The sequence below is a fragment of the Cyprinus carpio genome, chromosome B6 (assembly GCF_018340385.1).
Source record: "Cyprinus carpio isolate SPL01 chromosome B6, ASM1834038v1, whole genome shotgun sequence".
NCBI lineage: Eukaryota > Metazoa > Chordata > Actinopteri > Cypriniformes > Cyprinidae > Cyprinus > Cyprinus carpio.
Genome location: NC_056602.1, coordinates 11,112,584 through 11,122,549, shown reverse-complemented (window position 1 = coordinate 11,122,549; position 9,966 = coordinate 11,112,584). Strand labels below are relative to the sequence as shown.

General features: G+C 38.8%; 1 protein-coding gene across 3 annotated transcripts; it reads left to right on the top strand.

The window, feature by feature from the left end:
- The first annotated feature begins 747 nt into the window (after positions 1-747).
- LOC109092310 (BUB3-interacting and GLEBS motif-containing protein ZNF207-like) lies at positions 748-7,288 on the top strand. Of its 3 annotated transcripts, XM_042725704.1 has the most exons (12): positions 753-960; positions 1,386-1,512; positions 1,597-1,735; positions 1,830-2,015; positions 2,108-2,183; positions 2,268-2,320; positions 2,740-2,882; positions 3,346-3,438; positions 4,805-5,017; positions 5,212-5,377; positions 5,603-5,785; positions 6,008-7,288. In XM_042725704.1, exons 1-11 carry the CDS (start codon positions 920-922, stop codon positions 5,761-5,763), a joined length of 1,398 nt encoding a protein of 465 aa, XP_042581638.1. In that variant the 5' UTR covers positions 753-919; the 3' UTR covers positions 5,764-5,785; positions 6,008-7,288. The 3 variants fall into 3 exon arrangements, with proteins under 3 accessions (XP_042581637.1, XP_042581638.1, XP_042581639.1); XM_042725703.1 differs by having other exon boundaries at positions 748-960; positions 5,603-7,288; XM_042725705.1 differs by lacking the exon at positions 3,346-3,438 and having other exon boundaries at positions 755-960; positions 5,603-7,288.
- The last annotated feature ends 2,678 nt before the right edge of the window (positions 7,289-9,966 follow it).

Genomic DNA, 9,966 nt, shown 5'->3' with positions numbered 1-9,966 from the left:
TCGTGTCGCTCTATAATTTCACACAGAACTAGAGGAAATCTTTCGTGAAGTTCATATTGAACATGATACAGAACTTTGCACAGTCAAAACTATCAATTCCAGCAGCTTTCAAGGATATACCAATATGGACCGTTTAAAAGATAAAAGACAGGATCGTACAGATATAAATATATTTTGATAAAAATAATTTAACTGCGCTCTGATTTCGGAGTTGCAGTTAAATTAGAGCCTTCGTGTCATCTCTAACACAGGTGTTATTCATGTTTTAGAGTTAAAACACTCTCCAAACTTTATCATGTAACTTATATTTAGGCATTATGAATGATCACTTATACAGTTATCGTGCTAAAAAAATATTTCTTTATTTATTCATTTATTTATTTATAATAAATAAATAAAAAACACCTCACTCATGAATCATCACGTCCGATCCATATGATTGGCTATCAGTGCAGCTGTCAACATCAGCACCAGTCGTGTTTAGTAATGTCGTGAGGACCGATTGGATGCAGAATATGCACACTTGGCCTTGTATGTTAACCAATCAGCCTAATACAATTTATATGTTTGAAAACCGCCAAACTGATACCAAACCAGCCGAAATTCTATCCACCCGCACAATCAAACTCAAACCCGCCCTACCCAATCTGGCAACACTGGATGGATGGCTCTGGGTTGTGCCGCAAGTTCCAAAATGGGAGGGGTTATGTCTCAACGTCATCAGGAGCGCGCGAATGGACGGACGGAGGATGTTGCGTGTTTGCGTCATATCCCGCTGCATTGTGGGTGAGAGACAGTAGCGGAGGAGCCGCGCCATTTTTTTGTGTGTTCCGAACTGCGATCAAAAAGCTGCGTTTGGGGACGGTTTGAATCCCTTTCCCCCTGTTGGCTTAGAAGACAATAACGAGTTATTATTAAAATGGGACGAAAGAAGAAGAAGCAATTGAAGCCCTGGTGCTGGTATCCTTTTCATTTACCAATGCGGCCTGTTACAGCAGCGTGATCGTCAATTTGAGCTCATGCTGTCAGTTTCACACTGCAGTCATATTTATTACATATCAGAAGAAAAACAGAAACCTGTATATTTCATATTCGTGCATTTACTTTTCTTAATGCCATTTAGTGAATCTTCTTAATTAGGATTAAGGGCGTATTTTTGACACTAGCTGTGTCTCCTCGTCGCTTTAGACAGCGTGTTGGGCATCATATGCGCTTTATGGGCTGTTATAATCATCTATAACCGCAGTCAGATGCTTATCTCATTATTATCAGCGCATTTATTTATTCTTTACACAATGCAGTTCGATCTCAAACTCTTTACATATTTTTTTCTCTTCATAACGTTCTCTCCTCTCCCTCAGCGTGATCCTTAATCAGATTTTCAGGTATTGCAACAGAGATTTCGATGATGAAAAGATTCTCATTCAGCACCAAAAAGCCAAACATTTCAAATGTCATATATGTCACAAGAAGCTTTACACCGGACCTGGATTAGCCATACACTGCATGCAGGTATGGACAGTGGCGATGTGTTTACTGATACATTTGCTTTGATGTTTGGTAAGGTTGTTGAGCTATTTAATCTGTATTTTAAAGGTGCACAAAGAAACAATAGACTCGGTTCCTAATGCTATACCAGGAAGAACAGACATAGAACTGGAAATCTATGGCATGGAGGGTATTCCAGAAAAAGACATGCAAGATCGGAGAAGAGTACTTGAACAAAAGTCACAAGGTATGGTCTTGTGCTTAGGCACACTAATTTGTGTAAAAAATATTTATAGAATAATTTGTGACAGAAATATAAACTTGTTTTGTTATCTGAGCAGAGAGTCAGAAGAAGAAGCAGAACCAGGATGATTCTGATGAGGACGACGACGATGATGATGATGAAGCTGGACCTTCATTTCAGCAGCCTGCTGCTCAGCCTCAGGCTGCCTACATGCCCCCAATGACCCAGGCGGGCATGCATCCTGGTCCTCATGCCCAAGGCATGCCACCTGCTGGTTATGCAGGTATGTATGCCAATAGTTTAAATGGCCTAAGTACTTTAAATACCTCTCAAACAAAAGTTTGCCCCATTAATACTTCATATTGCTTCCTAAAGGCATGCCACCTATGTTGACTGGCATCCCACCAATGATTCCTGGGATGCCACCAGTAATGCCAGGCATGCCACCTGGGTAGGTCTTTATTTTCAGTTACAGAAGTTATAAGCTGATACATTATATGGTCCAGTGATTTATCTTTGGTTCTGTTTTGCATAGCATGATGCCAATGAGAGGAATGATGCCTCCGATGATGCCCGGCATGCCACCAGGTCACTGTTTAAATTACTTAAAGCCAAGTTCATATTAATAATTAACAGTCATTGTTTATTGTTACACTGAAAATAATTTATCGAAATCAGCTTAATCAGCTTAAGTTTTTATGTTGGTAATAGGGTATTTAAACTCTTTGTGCTGTTCAAGTTGTCTTATTCTCAGGTAAATTAAACTGCTTTATTTGATTAACAGTTTTGGTCAATTATTTTTAGCCCTGCAGAACTATTGTGGCCAATCATTCATTTTGATGTTTCAAGTGAATATTTTTGTTTGTCAAAATTTTGGTGCATGAGTAGTTATTTATGTGTAAGCATATTGGCATTGTTATTGATTATAGTAATTTTTTACTTTAGCTTGAGAAGAAAAAAAATGCTAGTCAACCGGTTGTGGTAGTTGATCATTTTCTTGTTTTTAGGAATGCCACCTCTTGTTGCCAGACCTGGCATGCCTCCTATGGCACCTGCAGCCCCTGTCACTGCTCCTGGAATGGCCAGCAGACCAGCTGTACCCGCTACACAGTCTGCTGCATCCAAACCTCTCTTCCCCAGCGCTGTGCAGGTACTGAATATAGAACCAGACTTATTTGCTGGTTGAGTGTGTAGCCACTGTTTGTGAATAAATAAACTTAAGAGATCATCAAAAAAGGCATTGGCAGTAGTCATTATATTAGGCAAGTTTTTTTTTTCTTTTTGACAAATACAGTGCCAGTAAAGGACAATAGCTAGTGTCATAGTAAAATAAGAATTTGTTTAAGGTTAATTGGAGGAGTACCCTTATAGAGATAACATTATACCTTATCTTCCACTAAAAAGTGGTCAGTTTGAGGGTGCTGCCCTAGTGACAAGCTGTTCTACGTCCAAAGGTGCAGTTTTTGTGAGAATGTATGGTACAGGGTCTGTATCTTCTCTTTCTGTAAAAACAGATCTTGCCACTAAAGAGACTAACTGAATAAATTCAAGGTTCAGTTTTCTCAGGGAGTCAAAGGAAACTGTTACTGTTGTCCTTTCTCTCTATGCTTCAGATGGGGACTGGTGTTGCGAGCTCCAGCGCAGCCCCTGCAAGTGCAGAGACACAGTCTGCCTCCTCTAAGCCTCTGTTCCCTAGCTCTGCCCAAGTACGCACTAGTTTGTGTGCTTCTCTTTACATCAACACAACATGCAGACATGCTTGTCTCTGTCATTTAGTAGATATGCTCATGCATATAGAGCTGTGTTGATATTTAGGCAGATATTTAGTTGGTTGGTGTTTTGATTTGTTTCTTCATGCATGCATATGCTTTTTGCATTGGGCATGTTAAATATACATTATTTGTAATTGTCTTATTTAAAAAAAAAATTGTCAGAGTTTTTGTACTACCTATAATACCCTCTTAGGACTCAGTGTTGCCAGATTGGAAACGTCCAGGCATCGTACCAGAAACTCAAAATTATCGTATTTGGAAGAAAATTATCGTACACAAGTCAAATGTACAGAATGCAGTTATTTTTCTACCAACAACTTTTTGACATGACCTGCAGGTTACCACAATAGATAAGTAGGTGGAAATTAGTGGAAATATCCAAACTCCACCTCTGAGTCACTGTCATTGGAAGCCTGTGTGTTGCCAGATGTTGAGGGCCGGGGTCCTTTTGCGGTACAGATTAGATGCGCTTATGGACCACAACATAGTGCTCATTAGGGCTGCATGATTAATCGAATGTGATTGTCATGCATATCTTGTCTGTAAAGCCGGTTCTATGATTAGTAGTAAATCTCCTGCACGTGCTTTCAGATGGAGCAGCATTTACTACACAGAGCCGTAGTTCACTGACAAGCTACGCAAAATCGTGTTCATAATCGTGTTTTAATCGTGCGATTATGAAAGCTGTTTGCGTAGCTTGTCAGTGAACTATGTCTCCGTAGTAAATGCTGCTCCATCTGAAAGCACGTGGAAAATACCACATTTAAAGTCAGCTTGAAACGGAAGTAGCGATTCTTTTTTTCTCTACTGTGACGTCTAGCACCAGCTTCAGTTTTTCACCCAGCGTTTAGCCCTCATGTAACTAGCACGGATCACAGAACCGTGCTTCACTGAAAGATGCGCATGACAATCGTGATTGATCAGCTTTGCGATTTTAATTTTGATTAATTGTGCAGCCCTGGAGCTCACTGACTTGAAAGCAGGGCACCCTCCCGCATTCTTAACACACTCTGAGGTTTGCACAATCAGTGAGTATAATAAGCCTTACGATTACAAACACCATAGTTTGAAGTGTCACAAAATTCTGAAATTATCGTATGTTATGGGATGTTTTTCATTATTGATCTTACATCGTACAGAGGTCAAATTTATCGTACAAATACTATTATCTTACATCTGGCAACACTGGTTGGAATTTTGAGGTAATGTAAATGATGATGATTTGGCAGTGTGCACTGTGATGGGGGAGGACCTTTGCCTTAATTGTGAACATGTTTTGAAAATATTGCTTTCATTTTAGGCGCAGCAGACGGTATCAGGACCGTCATCAACCACCTCTGATTCTCCTAAGGTGACATTCCCAGCCTACACCCAGCCTTCCTCCGCTCCCTCTGTTGCTGCCTCCTCCAGCACTGTGGCCAAGCCCCCTGCCACAGTCACAAGTAAGCCAGCCACCCTCACCACCTTGAGTGCTACCAGTAAGTTGATGCACCCTGATGAGGATATCTCGCTGGTGAGTGTTTGAGTTTTGCTTTAACTACTTTTTTTGACAGTAAGTAATTGTGAATGCATTAACTGGTATTATGAAATATTGCTGAAGCACAAATGAAAGAGTTAGCTGATGTTGTGAGAATACATGCAGTCCAAAGTGTGTTCTTGTTACTGCACGTGTCTGATTTCATTGTCATTGTCTTGGCCCCAATTCAGGAAGAGAGACGTGCTCAGCTGCCTAGGTACCAGAGGCTAATCCCTCGGCCTGGGCAGACTGCAGCAGCTGCTGCCTCGGCTCCCCCTAGTGGAGCAGTGGGAGGAATGATACCTGCCCAGCAGGTTATACCTCCTCAGCAGCCTGGAATGAGGCATCCCATACATGGTAAGATTGTATCTTTAGATATTATAATTTCTGTTCAAGTTTAAATTTAAATTAGACCTATTTATTATTATTTTTTTTTCATCATGAGTTTATAAATTGTTACATCCATAATCATCACTTAATGCCATAATCACATGTTGACATTAAAATAAGGGAATTTTAAATCAAGTATGGTAGGCCTTAACTGGTTAGGTGTTTAGTCACTATATGTATTTTTGCTTTCAGGTCAGTATGGTGGTCCTCCACAGGGCATGCCTGGTTATATGGGTGGTGGCATGCCTCCTTATGGACAGAGTGCCCCAATGGTGCCCCCTTACCAAACTGGCCCACCTGGGCCTCCCATGGGCATAAGGCCACCTGTAATGTCTCCAGGTAGCCGATACTGAAACAGCGCTGTCGTCCCACTAGGTTTGGAGGTTAAACCTTTTCTCATCTTGTGCTTTTAATGTAGCCAAACCAATGAGCTCTAAACCCACTGCTGAAGAAAAACTGCATACTGGACATTTGAGATATATAATATCACACAAGAGTTTTGGATTCAGCCCTTAAATAAAGACAAAGAAGATAACAGCAGTATCAATGTTACAGTTGATACATGTATTGCTTTTCTTCCTATTGTGTTTCATTCAGGTTGTACAAGTACAGTATATTAGACAAAGGTTCATAATATATTGAAGCCGCTGGCCTAACAGTATCTCCATACTCAAGGCAAGTTCCCAGTAAGATTTCTGCTTTTATCTTAGTAGTGAAGCCCTCACAGCACCATACTGTGCTGTTGGACTTTACGTCCCCAACATCAGCTTGGTGAGGGCTTCAGATCACTGTTGTCATGATGTTGTTGTTTTTTTGTTTTTGTTTTTTTTACTATTTGCATCCATTTATTCAGGGTTTAAATAGCACAAGGCTTAATGTGTCTCTCTGTATTTTTTTTATTTTTTTTTTGCTGTATGTATTGTAATAAACATACTTAATTAGATTTTTTTTTTCTTCTTGATTTTGTTTTTGTGTGAGTGTGTTTCCTGAACAGTGAAGACTTCAGGCAGGTTGGTTTTCTTGATAAAGCCATAATGACATTACAGATACACTCGCTCTGTCAATAACAAGTTTGTTCTGGAATGTTCATAAAGGTATTCAGTGTTAACACCATTAAAAGTCATTTATAGTTTAAAAAAAAAAAAAAAAAGACGTAATCACTCCTTAATATTTTTAACTGTTAAATTACACATTTTTGTTTATAACCTAGTTGCATGAATAATCTTTCCAGAAGTTGGATTTTAAATGCACCACACATTTATCTGTGATATGCTTGATTGATATTTCTCAGTTACCAGTATTAAATTGGTACAATGGCTTGGAAGCATTTCCTGGTCTGCAGGTAAGAGCCACTGTGCGAGTTACATTGTAAAGGATCTGATTTTTTTGCATGTTTTTGTATTTCACCCATGTTCTTTTCTTTTTCTCATGTAATGAATTTACCAGAAACCATTTTAGCGTTTGGGGAAAAGCAGGAAAAATGAACTCTAAAGATATTTAACCAGTCAAGTGTTTGCCAGACAGTCACGCCATTTAACGTGTTCACATCTGTCAGACTTTTAATGCACTTAAATCAGGGGTTTGCCAGCCCTGCACTTGAAGAGCTACTGTCTTACAGAGTTTAGTTTTAACCCTATTCCAACACACCATAACCATGGTATTAACGATTGTCAAAATTACAGATGTGTTACTTGATTTCACACCATAGGTTTTCATCTTTTCTTCCCAATTAGGTGTTATTTGGAAGGAGAAAGTTCTATATTTATTGCTAAGTCAGAACATGAAAATTCAGTGCCGAAAAGTACTGTAAGGATTTATAACAAAAGTTTTTGTTTTTGCTGTGATGTTACAAATGTGAAATAAACATCTGTATTCTAATTTGACTGTTTCATTGTTTTGATTTTCATATGCAATATACAGTACTAGTTTAAGTTCAAGTAGTTTTCTACACATTCCAGAAGTAAAAATAGCAAGATATCTCCCAAGCTTTGTCTTATGAGACCACAATTACGCTTCTAATCCAAAGTTGAAAGATGTCTTTGAAAGTGTAAAATCTTCTCAACAGGTAATCAATATGATATTTTTTTTCAATCTCCCACGCTCATGAATTTAAAAATTATCAACAGCAGACTGGTTAGAACTTTGTTCTTTCCGATTTCCAGTTGGTGGTCAAAAGTGAGTGAGTGCTAACGAGAATAGCTGCTGTAATCAAAAACAAAGAAAACTAAAGAATGATAACTGATTACATTGTAGTCAATGTATGCTTTATTTTCTGTGAGCTTTTTGTTGTTGTTAATATTATTCCATGATATGCTGGAGTTTGCCTTTCTTGCCAAATATATATATTTCATTTTAATAAATTTAATAACCAAATTTAGGGCATGTTTCTTCCCATACTCTTTTGTGGTCTTTTGTGATCTAACAAAAATAATCCCTATTTGCTTTGCCATTGCAATTATTAAAAATTTTCAATTTATATTTTGCTGACCTTGAAAAGATACATTATAGGTGCTCATCAAAAAAACTTTCATATATTCTAGATTAATTACATGTAAAGCAAAACATTTCAAAATATTTTTTGTTTGTTTTAATTTTGATGATTCTAAAATATTAGAATTTTTACATTTGAGTTTCATTAAATGATCATCCCTACAGTATAAATTCTGGGTATCTCTTGTTCTTTGAAACCACAATAATGCTGAAGACTGTTGACTTGGCAATGGTCCAGCAGACAATCATTGACACCCTCCACAAAGAGGGTAAGTCACAGAAGGTCATTACTGAAAGGGGTGGCTGTTCACAGAGTGCTGTATCAAAGCATATTAAATGCCAAGTTGACTGGAAGGAAGAAATTGTGTAGGGAAAGGTGCACAAGCAACAGGGATGATCGCAAGCTTGAGAATACTGTCAAGCAAAGCCGATTTAAACAGTTGGGAGAGCTTCACAAGGAGTGGACTGAAACTGGAGTCAGTGCATCAAGAGTCACCATGCTCAGACGTCTTCAGGAAAAGGGCTACCAAGCCACTTCTGAAACAGTACATGTACATGTCTCAGAAACAAAGTCCTCTTTTCAGATAAAAGTAAATTTTGCATTTCATTTGGAAATCAAGGTCTGGGGTCTGGAGAGAGAACTGGATGATGAGTATGATGAGTAAAACAGAGGTGTTAATTATATAGGACCTAAAAACTCTGCATGCAATAACCTAGAACACTGTCTAAGACTCAATGGCTGCTCTGTCAATTCTTCGTCATCAGTTAGGAACCTAGGTGTGCTATTTAATAGCAATCTTTCCTTAGAAAGCCACGTTTCTAGCATTTACGACCTATGCTCTCAATGTCAAATGCAGAAATGTTAATCCATGCATTTATGACATCAAGGTTAGATTATTGTAATGCTTTTTAGGTGGATGTTCTGCACACTTAATAAACAAACTCCAGCTGGTCCAAAATGCAGCAGCTAGAGTTCTTACTAGAACTAGGAAGTATGACCATATTAGCCCTACCTATTAAACATTGTATAGATTTTAAAATCTTGCTAATTACTTATAAAGCCCTGAATGGTTTAGCACCCCAGTATTTGAATGAGCTCCTATTACATTATAGTCCTCCACGTCCGCTGCGTTCTCAAAACTCTGGCAATTTGATAATACCTAGAATATCAAAATCAACTGCGGGCAGCAGATCCTTTTCCTATTTAGCACCCAAACTCTGGAATAACCTACGGAGACAGACACACTCTTTCAGTTTAAATCTAGATTAAAGACCCATCTCTTTAACCTGGTTTACACATCACACACTAACACAAGTGTGACTCTGTAACCAAAAATCTGTATGTTTTCAAAATGATGAAACTGGTTTCCTTACTGGCAAAACTTCCTATAACACCTGATGTACTTGCTACATCGTTTGAAGAATGGCATCTATGCTAATATTAGTCTGTTTCTCGCTTATTCCAAGGTCACTGTAGCCACCAGATCCAGTCTGTATCCAGATCAGATGGTCACTGCAGTCACCCGGATCAAGTACGTATCCAGACCAGATGGTGGATCAGTGCCTAGAGAGGACCTCTACAGCCCTGAAAGTCATGCCTCAGATGGCCATCGGGACAAGACCACAGGAACCAGCTGAGTCCTCTGCACAATGTGACTTTGCTGCAGCCTGGAACTGAACTTCTGGTTTTAGTCTGGTCAGAGGAGAACTGACCCCCCGACTGAGCCTGGTTTCTTTCAAGGTTTTTTCTCCATTCTGTCACCAGTGGAGTTTTGGTTCCTTGCCGCTGTCGCCTCTGGCTTGCTTAGTTGGGGACACTTCATTTCCAGCAATAACGTTGACTTGATTGCACAGATATTGTTTAAACTGAACTGAGCTGGATGATGAACTGAATTCAATGATGAACTGCCTTTAACTGAAAAAATGATTGTTTACTATTGTCATTTTGCATTATTGACACACTATTTTCCTAATTAATGCTGTGCAGTTGCATTGACAATCTGTATTGTTAAAAGCGCTATATAAATAAAGGTGAATTGACTTTTTTTTTTTCACCTCAAGCACTG

Excerpts from the sequence above, each read along its gene's own strand:
- LOC109092310 (XM_042725703.1), top strand. The coding sequence starts at position 920 with ATGGGACGAAAGAAGAAGAAGCAATTGAAGCCCTGGTGCTG. Across the intron at positions 961-1,385 it reads CAATTGAAGCCCTGGTGCTG|GTATTGCAACAGAGATTTCG; the intron begins GTATCCTTTTCA and ends TCAGATTTTCAG. Across the intron at positions 2,321-2,739 it reads GATGCCCGGCATGCCACCAG|GAATGCCACCTCTTGTTGCC; the intron begins GTCACTGTTTAA and ends TCTTGTTTTTAG.